The sequence below is a fragment of the Lissotriton helveticus genome, chromosome 7 (assembly GCF_964261635.1).
Source record: "Lissotriton helveticus chromosome 7, aLisHel1.1, whole genome shotgun sequence".
Taxonomy (NCBI): Eukaryota; Metazoa; Chordata; class Amphibia; order Caudata; family Salamandridae; genus Lissotriton; species Lissotriton helveticus.
This window is the reverse complement of record NC_136068.1, coordinates 1182155621-1182181936: the sequence shown is the minus strand read 5'-3', so window position 1 is coordinate 1182181936 and position 26316 is coordinate 1182155621. Positions and strand designations below refer to the sequence as shown.

General features: G+C 41.0%; 1 protein-coding gene across 1 annotated transcript in view; it reads right to left on the bottom strand.

The window, feature by feature from the left end:
* Positions 1 to 26316, bottom strand: part of PITPNC1 (phosphatidylinositol transfer protein cytoplasmic 1) — a 1067253-nt gene that overhangs the window by 151320 nt on the left and 889617 nt on the right. Inside the window, exon 6 of the mRNA XM_078654326.1 lies at positions 25352 to 25456. Coding sequence (XP_078510452.1) covers positions 25352 to 25456 — 105 coding nt within the window. The remainder of the gene's footprint in view (positions 1 to 25351; positions 25457 to 26316) is intronic.

Sequence of the window (26316 nt, the reverse complement as noted above, 5' to 3'; positions counted from 1 at the left end):
CATTGATGCGATGGACGCAAAGGACTGTTATGTGTGTATGCAATTGCCAGCTTCAGTAGATGAGGGTATTAGATACCATCACCTTCCATTGACCTATGGGATTTCATGTAGTTTGTTGATTAGCATATTATATGGGAGGAACCATTTTGAATATTATTTTTCCAATTATGATGCTGTGTTACCAGAATTCCCAAACTACAAGCACTTGAATAAGAGGGACTATTATAAATCAGAAGATAGACTGGGATATTTTTTCATCCCTACACAAGAGCTAGACACCCCGTATGCACACCGACACAATTTGACTTGTTCATTGTCAGATGTAGAAAAGAAGTTCATTGAGCAGGTGGAAGATAGGTACACGAAGCAAAAACAGTTGCGAGATTCAGGACAAGGAAAGGTAGATTGGACGGAAGAAGAGAAGCAGCACAAGTCAAGAGGGAGTTATGGTCCAATAGCTCTAGATGAGGTACAGAAGGGGAAGCTGTGCCTGCACAGACATATTATGAGAACGTCTATGTAGGTCATACTACATGTGAACACACTTTCACATTGGAGTATTATACTAAGGATTTCTTGAAGAGCGTAGTGCAGGTGATCCCTACTGTATATTTCGTCTGTGGAAGGAATGCGTATGTGAGATTGCCAGATAAGTGGTATGGAACGTGTTACTTAGCAATTATCTTTCCCAAGATTTACCACACTGAGGATTTTGCTCTCTTGGAGGGAGGGTCCCAGAGAAGGGTAAAGCGAGTGCTGGAGCAATCGTTGGAGATGTGTTTGGAGCAGCGATACCTATGTTGGGAGTCATTTTGAATGACATCAAGATAAGGCGGTTGGCAACTGTGGTGGATGAACTGTCAATGAATACAGCCAAGTCATTAGTGCTGGTCGAGGGTGAGATGTTGTCGATAAGGACAATGGTTTTACAGAACCGTCTTGCCCTAGACGTCATTCTAGCGAAAGAGGGCGGGGTCTGTAAACGTTTGAAGATTCAGGAATGCTGCACTTATATACCAGACAACTCTAAGGATCTGGAGACATATATAGGCAACATTACTGCAATCCATTATGAGATTGAGGACTTGACCCAAGAGAATGCGTGGGAGACCGTTGGCAAGGGATTTGGAAAGGTTGGAAACTGGTTTGCCAACCTAGGGAAGGGTTTCCTTGGATTTGTACTGAAACCCCTCATCATAGCAGTGGCATGTGTGATTGCCTTGTGGGGTTTAGTGAGGATGTACAAGTGGTATAAGTCGAATAGGTTGGCGAGATCAATGAGAGCGCAAGAGATGCGAATGGAAAGGCTGCAAGACAATCAATACCGCAGCTTGAGAGCATTGGAGATGCTCAAGAGAGGAAAAATGGCCACAAGCTCTGTTTAACTTAGTTCTTACCCTGAGGATGATGTGAGGGTGGTGATGACACGGGTCATCAAAGGGGGGAACTGAGAGAGCGCCATTTATAGTGGAAAATTGTACGGGTGCACCATATGTACAAGTAGCCAGCACCCGTATATATAAAGGACTTTAATCATGTTTTAACGCAATGAAGATTAGAGAACTAGTCGGATTACAAGAACACATTTATTGCTTGAATAGCGACGCTGTTGAAATGAAACCTTTTTCTTATGCAACGTGTGTTAACGTAATTGAGCCTTTTAGAGTTGCTTTACTTGAGAATGTAGCAGACGTTATATATATTCCCGATAATTAGTAAAGTAGAAAATGCATTTGCTGTTTAAGGTTGGAGGCCTAGTGAACCAAGAAGAAGTGTTAATGTATAAGCGTTGGGCCTATAACAAGCTGAGGCCTAGTTCATAGAAATGGTGCAGGCCTGTTGGAAATTGTCTAGCTTAACATTTTAACTGTAGAAATGTTTTATAAAAGAGCTTTTCAGAAGATGTTGCAACATTTGTAGACTGTGGGCTATTTGTGTGTATTCCTTTGCAGGCGCCTCATCGAGCAGATAGTAGAGTAGAAGGGCCCATTGTGTATGAGCGTAAGGTTGCTAGACTCAGACATGGAGGAGTAGACCAGGAATTCAAAGAAGCAACTTGAAAGGATGAAGAGCCTGGGACCCAAGGACGCTTGAACGGACAAGGATGGACCAGCGCCATGCTGGAAATTTCCAGAACCCAACACCTCCTGGAGGGGCGTACCTGAAGGCGTGTCATTCACATTGTGGGGTTTGGTATTAGGGACAGTACCCCGAGGGTGGAGGCAGAGCAGACGAGCTGAGGAGCTAGAGAGAGCGGTCGTTTGAGCAAAGGGTGTAGTTGCAAGTTGAGAACTATAGTCTACAAGAGAATGGGGGCGAACTTCCTTTGGAAGTCACCACGGCTGACACCTTTTGGTTAGGTTGGGATGTTGTTGAGTAGGGATGTCACTTAGCATAGTGTAGGGACAGACTGATCTGAATTTATGTCTATTATCCTGATGAGTACCAGCACGCAAGTTATAGCAATCCTGTTTAGTCTGATGATCCTGGAGTTGATCCTCGTCCTATTCATTAGCCGTTTGAGACTTTTCCGTAGGATTATGTTTGTATTAGTACCGGTTTATCTTCTGAACCTCTTGCTGAGGTGCCTGTATCTCCAGTTATTTTTGGTTATGTAATAAACCTTTTAAATTCAGTCTTTAGTCAGTGGTTCTTTGGGGGAAAGCAATTGGATATTTGGATAATTTAATTGTTTAGTTGTGACTAGGTTGCCTAATTCACTCTATGACAGGTAAAAAGGTCCAGTCGACCTGTGACGGGATTATGGAGAATGGTAAGCAGACTCTAGAGGTAAAATCCCGCTTTTCCAGTAAAACTCGAAAGCTGATCCATGTGACTCATTCCCTTTCTTCCAATCACTTTCACTGCTCACTCTCACTATTTATATTTCTTTTTTCTCCTCGCACCACATGCCACTAGCTGAAGAGGAGATACTCATTGTAAAGGAAATGTCTTGCTTGAGCAAGACTTATAATAAGCACTACAAAGCCTTTTGCCTACTCGTGTTCACCTGCTCCACAGCAGAGCAACACTCTTATCAAAGCCTTAAACAAAGCTCTAAAGGTCCAACTTGTCAGCATACCAAGTCGTCTCAGCAGGTCATACCCAGACCCTGCGAACACCCCTAAGGAAAATGTCCATTCCTTTTGGTTTGGCTGTGCCTAAGATTATATGAATATTCGTCATAAATGGCTATATATTTGTAATAACTGCTGTATATGAAGAATTTCTGCTGCTTTCCATAATGCGGGCCATGCTCTTCAATGGAAAGAAGATTATGGCTGCCTACTAGAGAGTTGTGAATCTAAACGTTTTCATCTAACCTTCATTTATTATGAGCCACATACTTCTGGTAACTGTAAACAGAGGCATTCTTATCATTTCAATGTTTCATTCTGGCAAGTGTCAACAGGGACAAATGAAAATTGCTTGAATATTTCATCATGCAGGAAATTCATGTCGCACAGTCCAAGGCTCTGCTACTTTGGAAATGGGCCAACAACAGTATACAACCCAGGAATACAGACATACATTCTGTGCACTGAGACCTAAATATCCCCAGCCTGATCATCAGGAGCTGCATATTATTCATAAGTCACATATGAATCCAATATATTTTATTCCAGTTCCTGTTGCTTTCTGAATACTTGACTTATGTTTTGTTCCAGTAAGTGGACTGGGTGGTAATACTAATATTAAACGTCAAAGCCTGAACGCAAAAAGGACGAGATACATCCAATGACCATAAGAGAACTCGGAGAATAAAGTAAAATCAGTCCAGCTACCCTGATATTTATGATTAAATATTATAGATGACGAGTAAGATCGTATTTGTTCCTTCTGCCCGGCCATCCTATTGCATGCTGATGGCAAAAGCAATACCGTAATTGAAAGTTGAACACTTTACAGAAATTCAGTACACATTTTGTTCCAATATCAGTTCCCAACACAGAAACAAGATCACAGAATAATCCCATTAAAATAATATTGTGCCTATTTCAATTTATTTGGGATTCCAGATAAGATGATAAAATGTGTTATTTTTCAGAATAAAACTAACAGCACTAAAATAATAGTAGTATGCTATGAAAATGAGTTTTCTGTAATGACAACCAATGGCACAGAATGATAGAGTTCCTTCAGAGTTAGTAGTAGCAGCATCAGTAATGCACTTGGTTTTCAGAGTACACGGCTAACCTGTGCACAGAATTAGACACTTGCTGCAGACATCTAGCACAATCCGTAGATTACATGCTTGAATCTTCAAAGATCTAACTCAGTCTTTCATTCTTTCAGGGTCAACAAATTTAGCATAAGGACTATTAAGACATGTTATGTACGGTGCTTAGAAACAGCAAACATGTGGCAGGGCACTATCGGAAAAAGATTATTAACTACTATTAAAATTATTATTTTATCATTCTAGCTTCTTTAATGTCTAATAAAATGAAAGATACTGTTGATTTGATGAGATTCACTTTTATTTGACACCCACCGAGAAACTTGTGGCTGGGGCAGCATTAACTGACTCTCTGTGTGACTCAGCTCGAGCAGCACGTTCTCGCTGATGTCACTTCATTCCCAACACGGAATTTAAACCTCAAAGAGAAATTACAACACATCTCCCTTTTATAATAATGACAAATAAGATAAATAGAAAAAACAAAAAAAAACAAATGCACAGAACTAAAAACAGAGACAATAAAACAATTACTTAAGAAAATAGTCTTGAAGGTACAATGGTGACTTCTTGGCTCTAGTACTACGAGAAAAAGAATCAGAACCAACTTTGTTGTTAAGACTCTGCGGAACATCATTGTGTGGCAAACTTCTCTGAGATTTCAATTTATCACATATATGATCCATTTGAAGATTGCCTTGACTGTGACCATACTTGGACTGAAAATAGCGAGATTTAAACTTGACATATTCATTCCCCTTCTTAAACTTTGCCAAACGAGACGTGCTCCAAACATACCCTCCAGCAAGCATAACAACGTTCCTCATAACTTTAATAATACGCGTTGGACCAAAATACTTAAGATTCACCTTTTGGTGACCAGACTGCCTTCTTCACATAAACAAGACCACCCACTCTCCAATCAAATTTTCTTGCCCCCATTTTAATATCAAACCTTTGTTTATAATTGTTTTGATATCTTTTAACTCTCCAGTTAGTTTCTTGGTGGGTGTCGAATAAAAGTGAATCCCATCCTCGTCGCCAGTAATAAAATGAAAGGGGATGTATGACGTTTCAACGCATGCTTTTACAACGCATGCCTTTACGACGCAAGTTTTACAACGCAAGTCGTTACAACGTCTTGCGTTGGGGGGCGCTGGATAGTGAATAGTTTAATTTACTTTTCCAACTCCAGTCCCCGTGGATAGTAGGGAAGGTGTTGGATAGTTAAATAAAACTATTCCCTATCCTAGAGCGCTCCCCAGCGCAAGTCGTTGTAAAAGTTGCGTTGTAATGGTTGCGTCGTAAATGTACTTCGTTGTAAAAGTTGCGTTGAAAAGGATGTTCCCCAAATGAAAGGTACTGTTGATTTGATGAGATTCACTTTTATTCGACACCCACGTCTTGGCCAGCCCAAGACGGCCGGCCAAGCAGTCACACACACTCCTCCTCTCTCAGCCACCGGCCCGCCATGCCCTAACCCAGCCCAGCAGCAACAAAAAATAAAATGATAATAATGATATTTTCTTTTTTCTTTTTCACTGCTCTAAGAGCCGTAAGGCGACGCTCCTCCACCTTAGAGGAGTAGCCGCCCATGGATTATTCTTGGCTGCATCATAACAATCTACAATTAACAAGGTTTCTAGTAAAGACGGCAAAGGAATAGCTGACACTGCTCAATTTTTTACCTGTTCTTCTATATTAAGACAAAGAGAGTGGATCTGCTTTCTCACTTTGACATCCTAGTCAAAAAGGTGTAAATGAAATACATTCTGTAGCAGAAGATCATCAATTTTGCGTTTCACCGATTCATAGCTTTACAATTTTCAAGTATGCCAGATGTGCTGTAGCAATTTAAATTAAATTCCTGGCTTCAACCTGACTGCTTCATCGAAAACAGTGTACAATAAATATACAACAAAGGAATCAATATCATATGCGAATACGCCGTACATGCATTGTGTATTCATCCCAGATATGTGAAAGTATTCCACATTTGTAATAAACAATGCATTTGTTTCCATTCCAAAAATGTATTCTTACCTGTATGTTGCTGACGCAGGATAGGAGCAGAGCAACTGCAGTCTTTAAAAAAAAAAAACTCAACTTCCTCTTGTTCTGTCCATCCAAATGGCAATTATTTTTAGTTATGGCTTGACAGTGCAGCTGTCCACAGACCTTATGTTATCAACCATTAAGAGCTTGTATTGCACTTCTATTTGCTACTCTGATGGGTGTTTCCTCACCTTTCATGGCCACAACGCTCGAATGTAATGAGACCGCGGTCAGCAATGAAAAAGCCCTCCCCCATAATGTAATGATACTGCTTTTTGAGCCAGATACAGGATGGCCGGCACAAGCGCCATGGCGTGCACCCTTGTTACACCGTTGCTCCATTCCTCCATGGCCCTCCTGTATTTTCCATTCCTCGCTGGGTGGAGGTCTCTCTCGCAAAGGTAACTGTTGTATATTATATGCGATTCTGAAAAAGAACTGGCCTCTTCTTTTGGCAGACAAAACTTTATTGGATTATATTCCCAGCTCACCCTGCATTACATATAGAAAGGGTAGAACCATCCAGGGCATGATTAGCCCTAGTTACCCTAAACAACGGGGTACGCCGAAAACGAGGTTGAGGGATCTCAACATTGGTTCATTTCCCTGTGGCAGTTGTAGCATGTGCCGTATGGCCCTTAAAGGGATTAAGGAACTTAGTTATAATGGTTCACGCACTTTTAAAATTCATCAGCATATGGATTGTTTGACTAAATATGTAGTTTATGTTGTCATTTGTAGATGTAAGAAAATCTACGTGGGTAGTACCATCCGCCCTTTGAAAGAAAGAATGATTGAACATTTCCGTGCCCTTAAAAATATGGATCAAAGGTACCCAATTGGTTGCCATGCGGCAAACTGCGAGGAGTATAAAAAAAGTTTGGGGTTCCAATTCCATGGCCTGGAAACTATATATGGTGACCTAAGGGGCGGAGACAGAGAGCATAAACTGAGACAATGTGAAGCGAAATGGATTCTCAAACTTCATGCGGTGGAATGCGGGATAAATGTGGACCATGAACTACATTATTTCCTTTAATCTACTGATGTTTAACTTAGAACCAGCTGAGTATTACAAACCTTCATTTTTTAGATATAAAAAAACCATTCTGCTATTTCATTGTAATGTATAATATGTGTGGTTAGAGTGGAATTACTGGGTATCAATTGTTAACACTATCTTTTGCTTATATCTGCATAATAGAGAAGTACTGTAACTTATACGGCGCCCTGTGGTGTTTTGATGGTGTGTTAATATTCATGTAGATGACTTAAGAATTGTCTGCGTTTTCTTTAGATTACATTCAATTAGTGATGTGCAGATTGAGGCTTCAATCTGCTTCAAATGTACATTTAATCTCTGTATCCATCACGTTGGGTTCTTATGTGTTTTCCCTCTCCCTGGATGTGGTTTCCTCATTTGGTTTCCCCTTATTCCTTTTTAAATAATTTCTTATATTTTTTGTTTATTTATTTTACTCTATTTTTCTTTTTTCTGAGCACATTGGAACATCCAGATATACATGTTGGAATCTGTCTGTGGCTTCCGATGATGACTCGTGTTGGATAGATCAGCTGAGCTTAAGCCAGTAGTCTGTTATCCATTTCTAAACTCGGAGTCGGGTAATTGTGAATTTATAGTCCTTTACCATACGTTATGGGCTTTTCATTTAAAGTTTTAAACATGTTGAATTCCTTTCCCAATAACGACTTTTTGCTGGTTAACCTAATTGTAACAGTTCACATATATTATGTGATTTCTATTATGCTCGATAATTTACTACTCCAAGATGGCGTCCGTTTTTGGGTGTGTGTAAACATTGACGTCCTATGTTTATTTCGGGACTGGCAGGATTAGTTTGGCGGGAGCGGGTATTTAAACGCCGTATACCAACACTTCGGTTCTCAATGAAAACGGAATCCTTATTGACGGCATGAGGAGCACTCTCCTTGGTAAGCTTAGGGGCACTTACATGGGCTCAGGCTGATTATGGGTAATGCGGGGAACTAAAGAAGTGCAACCTTATGTTTTGTTTAACCGGCTGCTCTCTTTGTTTTGCATGTTCCCCATGGAAGTAAATATGACGCTAGAAATTTGGTTATTATGGGCCATTTATATTTACTGATGGTAGTGGTAACTTGATTAGATTGCACCAACATATTGTCTAGTTGCTTTTATAGATATAATGAGTTGGGTCGCTATTACCAATTTATATTTTAGCGAGTGATAACTAAGCTTTTTAACAAGATTATTATTTTATCTAAGAAACTTTATGATCTTTCTTCACACACTTATGGACTATTTTTCCATGGTGTTCATAGTTAGTATATTGCATTGTAAGTTGCTCTTAATATACTGTGGTGAATTCTGATAATGTATATTGGTTTGTATTTTAATTACAGATCTTAATTATATTTTACTCTACAAGAAGAACTCTGAGATAGAAAATGGATTGAGGTAACTCTCCCAACTTCCCATTGGAGATGGGTCTTTTTTAATCCTTACTTAGATTTACTGAGCTTTGTTGTCTTAGATAGGTTTAGTATGCTATGATATAGCACCTAGGAGAATATGCTTTTAATTGGTATTTTCCTTTGATTTAGTTCTCAGTAATATTTGAGGAATTACTATCTTCTGGAATTGGTTTATATGACTTCATATTCGGATTGAATCTTTTGGTGAGTAAACTGCCCGACTTCGGTTAAATTATGGTTTTAGGGCAAGGCTACCCATTATAAATGGATATGGCATTTAAGATCTGATCCTTTTGCCCTTTACATAAAATTATTAGTAGCATGACCACTCGCTTTCACAGCCCTTTACAGCTTTTCTGGACTTGTGTTTGCACTTTGGGTAATAAGGTTCTATATATAATTTTGTGTTTGGGTGATCTACTACACTTAGGTTTTTCTTCTCTTTTTTCTATTATCTGGACTGTGTTTTTTCTCTGGATGTTTATAAACTGCGTAGGTTTGTTCTCCATTTAGTGATGAATTTAATTCGTTTTTTGTTAATCCTTTTGTGACATTCTTAAATTCTGCATACAGTATATGCTGTTATACTTCACCTTTTTGTTTAGGGTGGAGTGTATATTCACTGGTGATGGTTTGGTTTTACATTTAATGAGAATTGTATATATTATGTATTTCTTATTTTGTTGTAGCCCTGAAGAAGTCATTTGGGTAATTGTACCCTCTGACGAAACACGTGTTGGCATTGGTCCTTTGATCTATTGGCTACATTCCTATATCAATTTGAAGGAGATTATGAAGAATTTTGTTGATATATGAAGAGAAAAGAAATGAAAATTAAAGGAATTTGATTTGATGAACTTTGAAAGAACATTTTTTGATTGTGGTTATCTTTTCTCTTGGGACAATTTAAGAATTTGTATCTATGTGCTCGGGGACAATTTATCTTTGTTGTATATTTATACTTTCTTCAATATGGCTACTTGGTGTCAGTAGTCCTTTCGTTGTGTTCCATCTTCCCAACCTCCCATAGTACCTAAGAGTGTTCTACCTTGTATGTGAAGGTTCCAGCCTTGGCAGTTGATGGTCTGGTCAGCTGTGAGGTTTACTGCTCTGCTGTACTATCTTAATAAATCTATCTCAATAACCTGAAGACGTGTCCTGCTGCCTACCTAATCTACTTACAACATTAACATTGACCACTAAGAGGCAGTTCGTCAGATTCCAGCTGTCCTTTCTGTGACACATCTCCTTTTGGGGTGGGAGAGAGAGTTTTTTTTGTGTTTTTGTTTTGTTTTTGCAAGGTGTCAATGACGACCTTCATTTTCAATATGCTATCCTTTACTTATTGTGTGCTCACGCATGCACTGTGCACGAATGTGTTTCCAGTGGCACTATTTGTATTCACCTAAAACAGTACCAAGTTAAAAGCTGTTGCTGTCTCTTGATTTTATGTAACCTTGTCTTTACTAGGTCTATACAAGATGGAACTAAAATGTGTGTTACTTCCAGCGTGGGTCCTGAAGAAAGGCCCTGGGACCTATTTAGGGAATTTAGAAGGGGAGGAACACGCCGGCATTACCATAAGGGTAGAATAGTTCCTCTTCTTCTTAACTCTACTCACTGAGACGCCAAATACATTTGTTAGTCTACCATTTGGTACTTTTAACAGATTTCCCTTTGCATCTCACATTAGGTTTATCAACACTGCAGACGTTTCAAACCCCTCCAAATACAGAGTGACTGATAATTCCACATCAAAAGCTTTCCTATCCTCCAGGGTTGCAGCCTGCATTATTGGAGCATTTCCAACAATGTGAGGAGAGACCTGATGGTGAAACATATCACCTCACACAATCGGTGTGACACCCCAGTGTTTAACTAAGTAAGCTATTCAGCGAACCATGAGACAGAGATGTGTTGATCTTCCAAATATCGCTGCCTACTTTACTCCCAGTTTTTTGGGCAATTCCAAGAATTTGACGAGGATGGCTCACTCACGTAATGTGACATTCTTCATCCTTTCCACCTCATTCCACCCTGGTAAGGTGGCACTACCAGGGCAAACTCGAGCTCAGGCTGGGGCTTACCCGAGGGAGATCTTAGATATTACTTATCTTATCTGGGTAAAACTATGATCCAGCTGACTGGTTAAAAACACCTTGGGATAGACCACAAAAGTGTTTCTTTATTCAAGTGGTACCCTAGGTATACTAAAAAGTGACTAAAGGAGTACATTACATGAAGCATATATGGGATTAATGCCCAATATGCGTCTGTGTATATGAATACAAATATTATGCATCTGTATTGCAAGTAAATATTCATGCCAACATGTTTCTGCCTTCTTTTGGCCTTTTCGCCAATGGCATTCGTCAGGTCTGTCTCTGTGAGTCCCTATACTGCAAGAAGTCAGTGCAGAGTACCCATAGAAAGGAAAGTGTATATGGAACAGACTGACCTCTCACATAAGGTTTGTCAGTTTTTAGGAATAACCTAAAAATACAATGAGTAAAGAAAAATAGCAGAAAACATTATTTATATATTAATAAACAACGAAAGAGGAAGAATAATTCACTCCATTTCCCTATGCTCAGGGAGTAGAATAATGGTACGTGCTGATGTGGATTATTATTTAAAACTTAGCACTGAGTGACAGTGAACCAAATGTGATCTGGTGATTAAAAATTATATATATTCATTGACACAACAAGCATAAGTGGCACAAACACAAGTGAAGACACAGGTTATTTTTACCTAGTTTTTTGCGCTATTTGCTACATGGTATGTTCGGGGTGGGTCTCTCCTGCAGTCACAGCCTATTTAAGATTTTACTGCAAGTCCATTACTTTAACTTACTTTGTCAAAGATGAGAACCCACACGAATCCTGCCGTGCCCATTCAAACAGCTGACTGGTGGAGAATCCCCATTGGGTCATGCTTCCTTATGAACCGCCCGCAAAAGGGCGTTTCTAATTTGGAAAATCATCTGCACCCAATGTTCCTGCCAGAGAGTGAAGAGAGCCCGAGGTAAACTGTTGGGAAGAGCGAGGTATACCTCGCTGTCCGCTGCGATCCCGGGCCTCTTATTCCAAATACTGGACCGCTCCCTTTGCCAGATTGTTACTTGGGATGAGCGTTCCGGATACTTTGTTCATCTTGGTATGAGCTGCTCTAGGCTCACCATTAGGGAGGCCGTGTCTTCCCCTGTGCCTGTTAGCGTACGTAACCATCACCGCCGGTCAACCACCTGTTGCGTGTCCGGCGTGCAACGTGCCTTACGCTAAGTTGTTTTTCACGTCATTATTGGAGTGCAAGCTTGCTCTACTGTTCTAAGGAATGCCCTATAGCATCCAGGGACATGGAGTCCAAGGGTTGGATGCAATAGGTATTTCCGGTTATCAGTGCACTTATTTTGGCCTTAACGTCTGAAAAATCCAAATTACAGATAGAGAGTTTGTCCTATCGCGCCCCTATGATATGAATATGTCTCAAGTGTAGACCACCTCGTTGGTTGATGTGGCCATGAATCCGGTATTTTATTCATGATATTCATGTTTTTTAACTGTAATATACATAAATTCCTCTGTAATGTACACAAAATCATCTACCACTAACACCTTCCTGCAATGTATTATACTATGGGGGGAATGATTAATTAACAGTGTATGGTCGTAAAAAGTTCCCTCATCTCTGCAATTATTCCCATGGGATATCATCATCATTCAATCTCTATGTTTATCAGTACGTAAGTGGAATACTGAGCGTTGTTCAAATATTAGAAGTGCCTTGGTTACATCAGTTTTTCTCTGTTCCAGCTTCTCCATTATGTACCATTCTAAGTATTTTTCTGCGTTTTTCAAGTCAGTGTAGTGTCTTGTCAGATTTGTTTTGTCTTTTTTGCACCTAATTGTACTTCTATGTTCTGTTATCCGTTCCTTGATTTTATGTGAAGTATGTCACCCTTGGGTGGTAGTCCTTTCATCCCTTAAATCATTTTATAGGTATACGTTCTTTGTAGTCCAATGATCATACTTGTTAACAGCACCAAAGCAGGATGTAAAGCAAAAACACAGAACGAAACCCATTGGCACCAACTGTTCCTGCTATAAAGAGCGAAGCCATTCCTTCCAGACTTCAAAATGGCCATTCTGATGCTGGCTTTGTCTCAACTTGACATAGACAAAGAGTTAATGGCCAGCATCCTCCAAAACATACATGACACCTGGTAAGAATGTATTTCAAGCTGTGGTGCAGTTCATCATAGGTATTCAGAAGTTCAAGAGGTTAACTCTAACGCTCAGATTTATCAACAAGGCAGCCATTTATATTTGGCCTACCTGGACACCTACAGAAGACATACCCAGCTACATTTTCATCAGACTGGAGACCAGAATGTATAGAAAGGGAATAACAGATGCCAAGTCTTTTTATTTGTTTTGTCAAGATGCCTAATTTCATCCCAGTCAACATCTGTCAAATACCATCCTGCTTCAGAAAAGAGATCATTCAGATCCTATTCTTCAAGAAAATCCTCCGTGCTGTGTCACATCTCAGATACTAAATTTATCAGGAACTTTGGGACTCTCTGGATTAAACAGTAGGTGTGCCCCAGATAACATATTTAGTGGCCAGCCGCATATGGAATATGGAGCCAAATAATTATATGCATGTGGATAATCAGGTGTCTGTCTTTCCTCGTCTCTCGGAAGACAGCTTCACACATTCTCCCATGGATCACACAATGTGCAATGAGATTGTTTGTCCTGCACAACCAGGTCACAGCTTCATCACAAAGTTACAAAAGCAATTAATGAACTTCCTATTATCAGTTTGTCTGCCAAATTAGTGTTATTTGTAGAAAATATGCTAATTTCAGGGAGACCTTCCTTCCTTAACTTTGTTGAAAATATAAGGCTACAGGTGGGTTACGGTAATAAGTACTAGAATAAAGGCATGGGTGGAAGTACAAGAGCCGAGGAATCAGTTAAGATTCCAGGGGATAGGAATCGGCAGATGTACATGGGTATATGTAGCTGTAGGTCATGGGAAGATTGGCAGAATTAAAGGCATTAGGTTACTGCAAGAGAAAGAGGTAGTAGGTTATAAGTTAGTGCAGAGGTAAAGAAATATGGTAAAAAATACAGTTGAGGGAAAAGAAGGGAGGAACCAATTGAGGCATAAGAGGAAGGATTACGAGAGGTGTTGAGAAAACAGGAAAGCCTCTGCCTGTTCCCCCTCTTGCAAAATACAGAAAAAGGGGTACAGTGGGATAGAATGGGAAGATCTATGTGGCTCAGGAAACAGGAAAGGCTCTGCCTGTTCCCCCTCTTGCAAACAAACAGAAAAATGGGTACAGTGGGATAGAATGGAAAGATCTATGTGGTCCAGGAAAAATGGACTTCAGGGAATTTGTTTCTACATGAAGGGCATTTGCTAGGATGGACTACACTTCTTGGTAATGGTATTTGCTTGGAAAAAAGGAAATGCACAATTGATGAGATACATATTGCAACTATGGAGCACTCTCACTGTTTTGTTCCACCCTATATGAGCAGTAAAGAACCAATGGCCAGATCTACCAAAAGACTTTGTGATTAGAAGCCCTGTGATTCGCAAAATCTCTGGTTTTGTGACCACAACATCCATATTTGGCATGAACAAAACCTATTTAACAAGTCAAAAGGTGTATCGAATCGTAAAATAGGTATTGCAATTAATGCTGAATCACAATTTGGAATGAGCATGAAAGGGACATTCCTTCTAAATTGGGAATCAGTACGGTATGTGTCAATGATTTACATGTGATGTCATTTGAGCTGTCATCAGTGATGTCACTGACCATGTCATGAGTGATGTAATATGTGAGGTCATAAGCAGTGCATTGCGGGGGGTACAAGTTATAGTTAGCTCCGCTAACTATAACTGCTGAATTTCACTGGTTTTGTACGAGTCAAACCTTAGCTTAACCATAACATCCCTGTAATATTTTGTTTTTGCAGTTAATTTCTAAGGCTTTTTAAATGCTAATTCCTAACTGTAATGCCCCTGTAACTTAGTTTTTTCAGTGAATTTCTCAGTTTTTTTAAAGTAGTAGTCGCATTTGCAGAGTGGTGGAGAAGGGAGGCTGGGCCTCCGACCAGTTTTCAGGAATACGGCTGTGTAGGATTTACAGGACGTACCAGGAGGGCTTCTTGCCCCCCAAGAGTAAGGTGGACTTCATGCCCCAACCAGTAGTACACCACAAGCCGAGTTTGCAGAGGGTTGGAGAAAGGGACATGGCCTCCGAAGACCTCTTAGCAATCCCTCTGTGTGGGACTTACTGGAGGGGGGTGTGTGTGTGTGTGTGTATATTCACTGAAAAAAACATAGGTTTCAGACATGTTATAGCTAGGAATTAGCATTTAAAAAACCTTAGAAATTCACTGAAAAAAAACATAGGTTTCAGGGGTGTTATAGTTAGCTAGACATTTCACTCGTACAAAACCATTGAAATTTCTCCGTGTAACTATAACTCGCGCACGCGCAATCACCTGCTGATAATGTCACATATTACATCATTCATGACATGGTCAGTGACATCACTGATGACATCTCAAATGACATCACTGATGACATTACTGATGACATCATCCAGTGAATGTGGTTTGGTTGGTTATTTAAATATGTATTATATATATAGCAATCTGCATTGAAGAATGAGTGGATATATAAATATCTGGATGGAGGATTTAGTAGCAGTGTGATTGAATGTTTACTTGACTAATTTATAGTGTCTCAATAACTATACTGGATAGTGACTAAACTATGTGAATATCTGTATGTTAATGTTAAAATGAGTTTTATATAGCGCTCAGCTACTCCGAGGAGTGTCCCGGCACTTTGAAAACCCGCGGCGGTACAGGGACAGGAGAGAGATGCCGGATACTACTGAACAAAAAGCCAGGACTTAAGATCTTTTCTAAAGGCTAACAGGTTGACAGTCTTTCTCAGAGGAGCCGGCAAGGCGTTTCACAGCTGAGGCGCCAAGCGTCTAAAAGAACGGCCTCCTATGCGGGCTCGTCTAATGGCCGGAACAGAAGCCAAGGCCAGGGAGGCTAACCTAAGCGATCTGAATGGCTGGTAAAAAAACAACCGTTTGCTGATATATTTGGCGCCCGTGCCGTGAAGGGCCTTAAAGGCCAGAGTGAGCGTCTTAAAAACAATTAGTTTTCGAATTGGAACCAGTGCAAGGTTTTCAGGAGATCTTTAGCACTGGCTCTCCGATGGAGTCCGAAGATGGCTCGTGCGGCAGATTTTTGGACTATTTGCAAACGTGATAGAAGGTACTCCGGAAGTCCGAGATAAAGCACGTTGGCATAGTCCAAGTGAGAGCCTATTAATGCCTGCACAGTGATCTTTCTATGGGCCAGAGAAAGTAAAGGGACAAATTTCCTTAGCATTTTGAGAAGGCCGAAGCATTTCCCGAATAAACCAAAAATTTGGGGCTTCAAGGTAAGGCCATTATCTATTTTCACTCCTAGGTTCTTGGCCGTATCGGAAGCGGCAGAGGGAGGAAACATGGCCTCGGGCCACCAAGACTGCCACCGAGGGTTGGAAGGGCATCCGAAGAAGAGCACCTCGGATTTATCCGAGTTGCACTTGAGGCTAATAAGCTGGAACCATTGGAAGACCGCCCCAAGGCAATCTCTAATACTCTCTGAAGTCAGAACCCTTCTCACAGGAAAAGAGGAGCTGGGTGTCGTCAGCGTACGAAACGATCTCCGCCAGTGCCGCCAAGGGGGTCATATAGATGTTAAAGAGAGCAGAGCTCAAAATAGAATGAATTCCCCGTAAGCCAACTTGGCAGTGGAATCATAGTGACGGCGCCAGACCCTTTCAGCTTTCTTGCACTGTCGCCGCTTTTCAGACAGAGCAGCAGTGAACCAAGGGGCAGAGGCCCTGCAGGCAGTTTTACGGGCGGTCGACACCGGGGCTAATTCGTCCAGTCGCTCCACAAACCAAGATTGTAAAAGATCAAGATCATCCTCAAGATTGCCAGACAGCAGGCAGGGATGGGAAAGAAGAGCTTGGGCAAGCATGTCAGAGGAAAGGCGATGATAGGCTCGTGAAGGCTGAAGAAGGCGACTGTGCATACTTGAGGGTAATTTGTCAGAATGACAGATCTTGAAGTTCACTAAATAATGGTCCGACCACAGGACTGGAACTGGGGTGGAAATGTCAATTGGGATAGTGGAGAAAATTTGATTGAGCGTGTGGCCTTTGTTATGCGTGGGGACGGAAAGGTAGGGAATAAGACCCAGTGAAGATGTAATATCAAAGTTCTTAATAGAGTCTGCATCCTCCCCCGAATCCATGTGAATGTTGAAGTCCCCCAAGAGAAGGCAATGGTCCGTTTTTAAACAAAGTGCAGAGACCACCGCAAGCAGCTCTTCGTGAAAGGAGCCAATAGGGCCAGGGGGTATATAAATCAATAGCCCCGATCAAGATTGATATGGAGATAAGGATAAAGAGAACCCCAAGGCCTCACTGTATCACTTTGTCAGTTGTGTAAACTGCTGCACCAGTTGGTTACTAGCTATGTGAAACTCTATATTAGTTATTGATTAGTTAACTTAGTATTTGTATGGGAGAGTGAATGTGTGTGTAGTTCGATGGGGGGGGTGTGACTGCCCAAAGATGTGTGAATAGTTGATTTAGTAGATATACAAGGTTAAGACTACATATTATAATAGTTGTTTGGGTGAGTGAATATCTTTATGGGTGTGGTGATGAACAAATATATGTCTGAATGGTACATGTCCTACAAACTAGAAAAATAAAAGGCAGTGTATGTGCCAATTGTTGTATATAAATAAGTATACATAAGAGTCAGTGATTGTATGAGTGACTGTATGAATAACTGTATACTTGTAATAGTGATTTTATAACACACTAAGAATGAGTTACTATCTATATGAATAAATGAAGTGGTGTTTGTATAAGTGTGTAGCTGAGTAAATGTAAGTATGATCCATTGTTTGCATAAGTGAGTAGGATGACTGCATAAGAGAATAGGATGTGTGCTGGTGTGTAATGTCAATATAGGTGTATAAGTATATTTGATAGTGTTCTATTGATTATTGACACATGTATGAGTGAATCTATAGGTAATTGATTAGATGTGTGTGTAGATCTAGGAATCACTGAGTGAATTTTTAGATACTTGTATTGCTGTGTCAATGGATTCAAATATGGTACTCTGTATTTTACAGTGAGTGATGAAATATTATACTAATGTATGATGAGGTGTATCTCAATGTCATGTGGATGATGTCATCAGCGATGTCATTTGAGATGTCATCAGTGATGTCACTGACCATGTCATGAATGATGTAATATGTGACATGATCAGCAGTGGATTGCGGGCGCGCGAGTTATAGTTAGTACAACTAACTATAACGGAGGAATTTCAATGGTTTTGTACGAGTGAAATATCTAGCTAACTTTAACACCCCTGAAACCTATGTTTTCCTCAGTGAATTTCTAAGGTTTTTAAAATGCTAATTCCTAACTATAACATGTCTGAAACCTATGGTTTTTTCAGTGAATTTCAAAGGTTTTTTCAATGACAATTTTTAAATGTATTAATTGTTGTATTTATTTTTTTGATACTGATTTATTACATTTTACTATTTATTTTTAGATATTTTATTTTTTAAATTACATTATAATTACATTATACATTACATTACAAAATATACTTTCTCAGAATTAATTACTTTAGTTTAAATACTTTGCAAATAGGCAATAGACATTTAACCACAGTAGTTACAGTTGTTGCAATGGCAACACAATTTCAAACACAATGCAACATGGAGATCAATGTGAATTTCTAGTTAAATGCAATGAGTTACTTTATGGATTACTTTTCTAACCACAGGACTGGATCCTAGATTCAGTCTTTGGACATCTCCTGTAAACAGTTGAGTAAAAGCGTTTTGGTTACAGTAATGATTTTTAAGGAATATTATTATATTTTAAAAGTTGACACTTTGACATTTTATCACATATATTCACCAATGTTATCCTATGAGAGGAAAATCACTAAAGTTAGGCTATGGAAGGAAATTCAAGTTACTGGTAAGTATGGTTGGAATTACTTTTCAGGATCAGTACTGGGCCCAAAGATGCAGCACTGAGGTCTCTCCTGATAACAGCTGAGTAAATCGGAATTCGTAGTACATCCAGTAAGCGCCACAGAGCTGCGTAGCAGAAAGATGTAAAATGGGGCACGGCCTGCACCACCTCTCTGCAACTCAGCGCAGTGGCACTTCCTGGAAGCACCTGGTGGGCTACTTGGCCCCCATGGTCCCACAGGTTTGAAGTGGAATATTTTCCCCAACTTAAAACGCACCACAGGGTGTGTTTGCACACATCACGTCAGGCCCCGTCCCCCTCCCTTCACCACTGTGTAAACGCGCCCTGTCACTGTTCTAAGTTGAGAGATTAAGTCCCCTTCAATCCTAAGGGTCCTTAGGGTCAAACTGGCCCACTAGGTACCTCCATTAAGCGCCACAGAGCTTCGTTGCAGAGAGGTGTTCAGAGGCCACGCCCCAGATTACAACACTCTGCAACGCAGTTCCGTGGCACTTACTGGAGGTACCTGGTGGGCTAGTTGGCCCCCAGGGACCCTCAGGATTGACAAACGCGCCCGGTGGTGCGTTTTAAGTTGGGGGATTAAATCCCCTCGAACTCTGAGATCCCCTGGGGACCAACTAGCCCACCAGCTACCTCCAGTAAGTGCCACAGAGCTGCGTTGCAGAGAGGTGTAAAAAGGGGGGTGGCCTCAGAACACCTCTCTGCAATGCAGCCCCCTGGCGCATACTGGCGGTTCTTGGTGGGCTAGTTGGCCCCCAGGGACACCCAGTATTCAAGGGGAATTTGTTCCCCCTCTGCAAACGAGGCAGGAGGCATGTTCGCAGAGTGGGGCAATGAGGGGGCGTGGCCTCCAGCCGCGATCCCGTTTAAAAAAAAAAATGTTAAGAAGGGTGGCTGTGTAGCCCCCCTACTTTTTCTAATTGTTTGGCCCTGGGGACCACATCCCCCAGGGCCTGCCCTACATTTTTCATTTAAAAATAAAAAATTAGGAAGGGGGCCGCGTGCCCCCCTCCTGAGGCTATAATCTGCCCCGGGGACCCCATCCCCCGGGGCATGGGCACTTTTTAAAAATATTTTTAATTTGGAGGGGGGCTGCTTTGCCCCACCTCCTCTGGCCCCTTATGGCCCCGGCCTTTTTTTTTAAATTTTTGGGAGGGGGGCCGCGTGGCCCCCCTCCCGGGCCACTAATAGCCCCGGGGACCCCATCCCCCGGGGCTGGCCCGATCCGTTGGGGACCGTAGGGGGTCCCCAATCCCCCCATGGTCCTGCCAGCTCCCCGCGTCCTGCAGGAGCCGGCAGTGCTTGTCCACAAACAATTTCTCTTCCACATGGGGAGCAGCTAACATTCTGCTCCCCATGTGGAAAAGCAATCTGCTTTGCTATTTGGAAGAGCTTCCAAATAGCAAAGCGGTTTGCAATGACAGGGCAGGAGCCCCGGGATACTGCAGGAGCCGGCCCAGAGATTGTGGTCCCCAGGGCCACCAAGGGCTCCCCCCCTTTTGAAAAGCCCTGGGGGTGGTGGTCCCCGGGGCTTGGTGGTCCATAACGGACCCCCAATTAAAAACGTAGTGCCCCGGGAAGGTGGCGGGCCCTGGGGTGTGTGTGGGGGAGCTCAAGCTCCCCCACACAGGTTTTTTTATTTAAAAAAAGCCCCGGGGGGTGGCGGTCCCCGGGGCTGCGTGAGCCCCCCACATATATTAGCAAACTCATTGCCCCCGGGATTTGGCCCCCCTGGGGGCTAATATCTAATATAGCGCAGGAGCCCGCGTTTCTTTTTTTTTCCCATCGGCAAGGTCCGCGTACCCTGCGTGGATTTTGTTGATTTTTAAAAAATAATAATTTTGTGCCCTGGGGGGGTCAGGGTGTTTCTACCCTGCCCCCTTTTCGCAAGTTTATTTGGAGTGTTGACAGCCAATTAGAATACAGCTCGTGCACGGCAGGGTGCGCTTAGGGTGCGCGGATCCACCGCGGCCATAGATATATATGTACTTTTAAATGTCATTTTCTCAGGAAATACTGAACGGATTTACACCATTTAAGCAAAAGGCACGAGTCTGAATTAAGGACTACCTCTTTGCCAAATTTGGTAAAATTTAGTTCAGCAGTTCGGGCTGTAGCTGCGGATAAAGGTCCCTATGGAAAATTGCATGGGGAAAACATGTTTTGGCACCCCCCTTTTTTCTTGGCCCCCGCTACACGAATCATCCTGAGACTTTTAGGATAGGAGCGGACCGGAGCTGGCCATTAGTTTTGAATATTTCGCGAAGATTCATCAACCGGCGCCAAAGTTATTCCAAATAGAATGTTGCGGATTTCCTATGGAAAATAGGTCCTAACTTTAACTACCTACTGGCGACCGCCAGTAGGTAATATATATATATATATATATATATATATATATATACATATATATATATAATCTCCAGTTGAAGGTCCTGGCCAAAACACGTAAGTCTCTTTGTTGCACTGTTGGTGGCTTAAACTAAATAGAAAAGGACCACTTACAACCTTCTGTTGCCTGGCTGTGCTGCTTTTCTTCTACGCCCTCGGAACCAGGGGGTCATTCTCATTGAAGAATTTCGGAATATATATAAATAAATAAATATATATATATATATATATCTCCAGTACATCCCACAGTGGGACTGCTAAGAGGTCTTAGGAGGCCAGGCCCCCTTTCTCCACCACTCTTCAAATCAAGTGTCTTGAATCTTGACATAGTTTATTGATAATTACAACATATATCACTAACCTAAGCACTGGTTTGTCTCTTTGTGTCACTATTCACAGAACCACTAACAATACTGGACACGTATAGCAATCATTTTTGTCAACTGAAAAATTAATTAACTAGATCTCCATATGTAATTGAGGTATTTCCTGTTTTTTTGGTAATTTACTAATATCTCATCTTGCTTTGGTATCTTATGCTAGTTGGAAGTTGCTGAATTAATGTTTCAGTACTGGGTAATTGTGTACACTTAATGCTTGTAGGTTTAACTCTACTTCTGTGACTGAAGGCACCTCTCTTTTCAATTCAGTGAAAATATAAATGGCAACTTAAGTTTCATCTTTTTCTTACTGCACTCTGTGGAGCTGGTTTTGTAGTTGCTATGTCCTGTAAATAACTATTTGTATTTTTTTTAACTGTTTTATTTTTAATTTAAGGTAACTAAAAAACATAAAATAACTAAATAATAGTCAGCAGTTACATTTCTCCCACAAATGTGTAATAGATAGGAAATACAGTTGGTGGGAATACAGAATATATAACATTACATCTCACTATTTCTAGGTCTCCTGCTCTGTTCTCTCCCTCACAGTGGTTGTCGCATGTCTCCTATAATAGAATCGCGTCCCGTGGCACTGGGTTCCAATCTAACCAAATCCGGTGAAATCAGTTGTGTAGTATCTGGGTCCCCATCCTCCATCTCCAAACCATAATATCTTAGCCAAGGTTGCCAGATCTTCCAAAATTACTTGGGACACCCTCTTGCCTGGTATACTACTCTTTCAGCCCCCATGTACATGTCCATGCCGGTCCGCCACTCTTTCATTGTAGGCGGGTCAGCTCTTCCCCAATTCTTGGCTATGTCCTGTTTCGCTACCATTAGTCCTAGGTTACTTAACAAGAGGTTGTATCTGAGTTGGACTTGCTGAGACAGAAACAGAGTCAGCAGTAACTGCTTAACTCGCTATGCCAACCTGTCGGGCATGCTACATTCAGCAAGCACTTATTTTGTGACTTTCAAAATTAACAGTATTGAAAACATAAGAATTCATGTTTTAAATTTGTTAAAGAGACATACCTTTAACTTTCCCAGTTATTACCTACAGCACAAATTTAACACCCCTCCAATGACTATCTCCTGATCTCACACATGATATTACAAGCATTGATGACATCATTGGTGACATTTCCTGATATGTTATATGGAGAAGAAAAACGGCAGTACATCGACAAGACCTCCGCACATACACTCCACATAAAACAGTCGCTGATGCAGTGGAGTAATGAAGCCTTAGCCCCCCCTTGCAAGGGATGGTGAGTACCATACACTTGAGCTGACAAGCTGAGGGGGACCTTTATGTATAGAAGTCTGCCACCCCCCCCCCCGCACTATGGTGGCTGCGGAGATGTCGATTATGCCCCTGGACTGATGTACCACAGATAGTCAACAAATGTTCTAACAAATGTTCTTTATAGCTAAAAGTCCTGAGATGACCTCATAGACATTAAATAGAAACATATAGCTCCTTTTGCACAGGCAGCAAGCAGATTATCTCACAGAGAGTGCATGGAGACAAAATTATGATTTACCTCAGTTAAAAACTAGAGGTTCTGGGAGATTATTGGAAGAGGAAAGCTAATAGTGATTTTCAGAGTTTCAAAGAACAGATGCACTCATTGAGATTCTATTAGCAGTTGAAAGCTTCAATACCGCTATCAGTAATTCAGTGTCCTTGCAGAAATTAACAGAAGGAAAACATTAGATCAACAGATAAACTTATGAGGGCTCAATGGGTGATAAAGGCTGCTGTACCACTGCCAACAACTAGATGTCTTCATAAATAAAGGAAAGATACTAAGGAGATGTCTTCACATTTTGCATGGGAATATTTCGAACACCGCCATGCTCGAATTAACAAGCACAGTAATGTCATAGGTGATGAGGTAATTAACAATACAATGGAATTTTTTGTGTTTTTAGGTTTTGTCTGTAACATTCTAAAGCCTTTTAAGAACGTATGCTAATTTTTGATATAACTAGCGAACAAGAAATACTCTTTAAAAAGGTTTCTAATAATTAGCCTTTGCCTTTAATACCAGAGAAGCACAGGGCAGGACTCTGGAAGTGATGTGCAGCCGATTCCCAAGCCCGTTATGCCTACTGGGAACTCCTTGTGGCCCTGCCAGTACCCTGATTCCAGAAACTGTGGGTGGAACTGAAAGTCACCCTTGCCCACATCCTATGCCTACCATCCTAGCCCCAACACGCACGAGCATAATCCATAAAGGATGGCTTTTGGCAATGGGGTGCAATAGCCACCCTTCTGGACTGGATAATGCCTATGCCACAATTATTTTTCTTTTTTTGTTTGCCCTTTTCTGGTCTGCAGACTATTTGCCAAGTCCCCCCCCCCCGTCACTGAAATCAATTCTCATATTGATTTTTTTATTTATTTAGTTTTATTTTTTGAAAACCTTTATTAACCTTGTTGACAGTAAATACAGACATTTGGCCGATCAGCGTTGTTAGCGACACTGTGAATACATCATAGATTGTTATACAGTAGCAAAAATACAATTGTAGCCATAGCAATTCGTTACCCCACTGCAGCAGAACAGCAGGACCGGAGTGAATGAATGAGAAGACATTCCCACATGGCCATAGGAGTAGCCGTGCCCGATCCCAGACATATCCCACCCAGCCCATCCCAGTGTGAGCCTATTATGTTAGCTGCATCTGTCTTGGGTGTTTAATGATAAGACAATAGTGGATAGGGGAGAAGGGGAAGGAGAACTGCATAGGCAGGCTTTCTAAGGGGTGGGGATTCCCTCTCTCTGTTCAGCAGAAGTCCCCACAGTGGTGTCTGATTTTCGGCGATAGGCACTAAATGGTTCCCAATTCTCATATTCTTAGTTTAAATCAGGGTTCTCCAAAGTCGATCCTGAAAAGCCGGATCCATAACAGATTTTTAAGATAACTACATTTATCTAATTAGGATATGCTCAAAATATGGGGTGGACCCGCTCCTCCAGAACCGACTTGGAGAACCCTGGTTTAAATGTATGGCTTATTAGTACATATTTTACAGGGATATTTTTTGCCAAAGTCATAAAGGCCAGATTTAAAATATGCTTTTTGGGGAGACTTGTGGCTGATAGGTTCCCTGTTCCATCCATGCTGTGTCCTCAGAATAAAAATCATTTCACAATGGTATCTGTGAACAGCAGTTGCAATTTTTACTTGCCCTTTCCTGAATATCTCAGCTTTTGACAATGTGTTGTGCCCACAATCCGTGCATCCAGAGGCCGTTGGGCTTTGGACATTTTCACTGAGCTCTGGACATAGGAAGGCCACAGCTAAGATGACTCTCTGTCCAAGAAGGCTATTTGGCTGTGCCTAGTGTCCAATTGGTGCATAGCACAGCCTTTGGACATGCTCTTTGCCATCTACCCATCACTGAGTGATCATGATGCATGTCCTATGCAAATAGGCATTTCATAATGCTGGTTAGTTATCGATCTTCATAGACCAGGATAAGTCATGTCTGCGGAAGTTATGTCGGGAATCTAATAAAAAAAATATTATTTTTAAACAGTGAGACAGACTTGATATCTGAGAAGGCTTATCTTAGGACATAGTGTGTGCTTTAAGACGAACGTTGGAAAGTATTAAAAAAGTGGCATCAAAAATGAGTTGTAGCACAGGGTTCCTTCTTCATTCACTCAAGCACAAAGTTTTATATTTCCTTTAAGACTGGATCAAAACCTCTCACCTCTGATTCTTTGTAATAGCGCTCAGGGATCTCATCGCAGGCAATGTCAATGAAGCATACTTCTCTTTCTAGGTCTTTGGCTTCACTTGATTCACTGTCAAAAATCTATAATATACAAAAGAAAATCCAATTTGAAACTAGGCGGTACATTTTCACAAACAGACCCTATGAAGCTCCTTCTGATAGGCAAAAAGATTTCCATTTAAGCATCAACAGGCAAATAGCTTTGAACTGTGGCAAGAAGCGTAGCTGTGGACATGGTCTCTGAGATGTTTAGAACTGAGACTACAAAAAATAATGAAGAGCAGTCCCATAGTAAACAACTCCAGTAAGTATCCCACATGCATTTATAAAGGATACCCATAACCTAATAAACGGGAATACTCGAAAAAGTATATTTTGGACTCAAGAAATATTGAACATGTGTAAACAATAGGTATTTGATCCTATCTTAGCACCCTAAGGCATTAAGGATCTGGGATGTCATTCTGGAACAGTATTGTTTTCTCAAAATATGAATACAAACATATTTAAAAGGTATAAACGGTTTATATAATATACATTTCACAGGTAAACACGCCATAAATAATCACAATGTCTACTTAATCATATGCAACATTGAGATTGCTCAACATTAAGTATATACATAGACAGTAAGAAATTCAAAGAGAAGTATATAATGAAGAATACAACCAACACGCCAACCACCCTAACAATGTCACACTATCTCAACAAACATTCAAAACCAAATAACGTTGTACCCAGAAAGACCATGAGACTCCAATCCTACTAAATGAACCATGTAGGGTCCCCAACTAAAAATTTGGGCCATGATATTCCATTGTTGGCCGTCAATGCAGTTTAGTGTGCTCAGAACCTTCATATGATTTTTTATCCAGGACAAATATAATTAAACTTCAAATATATAATTGGTATAAATCCTCATTCTGTCCTACCATCCGTGA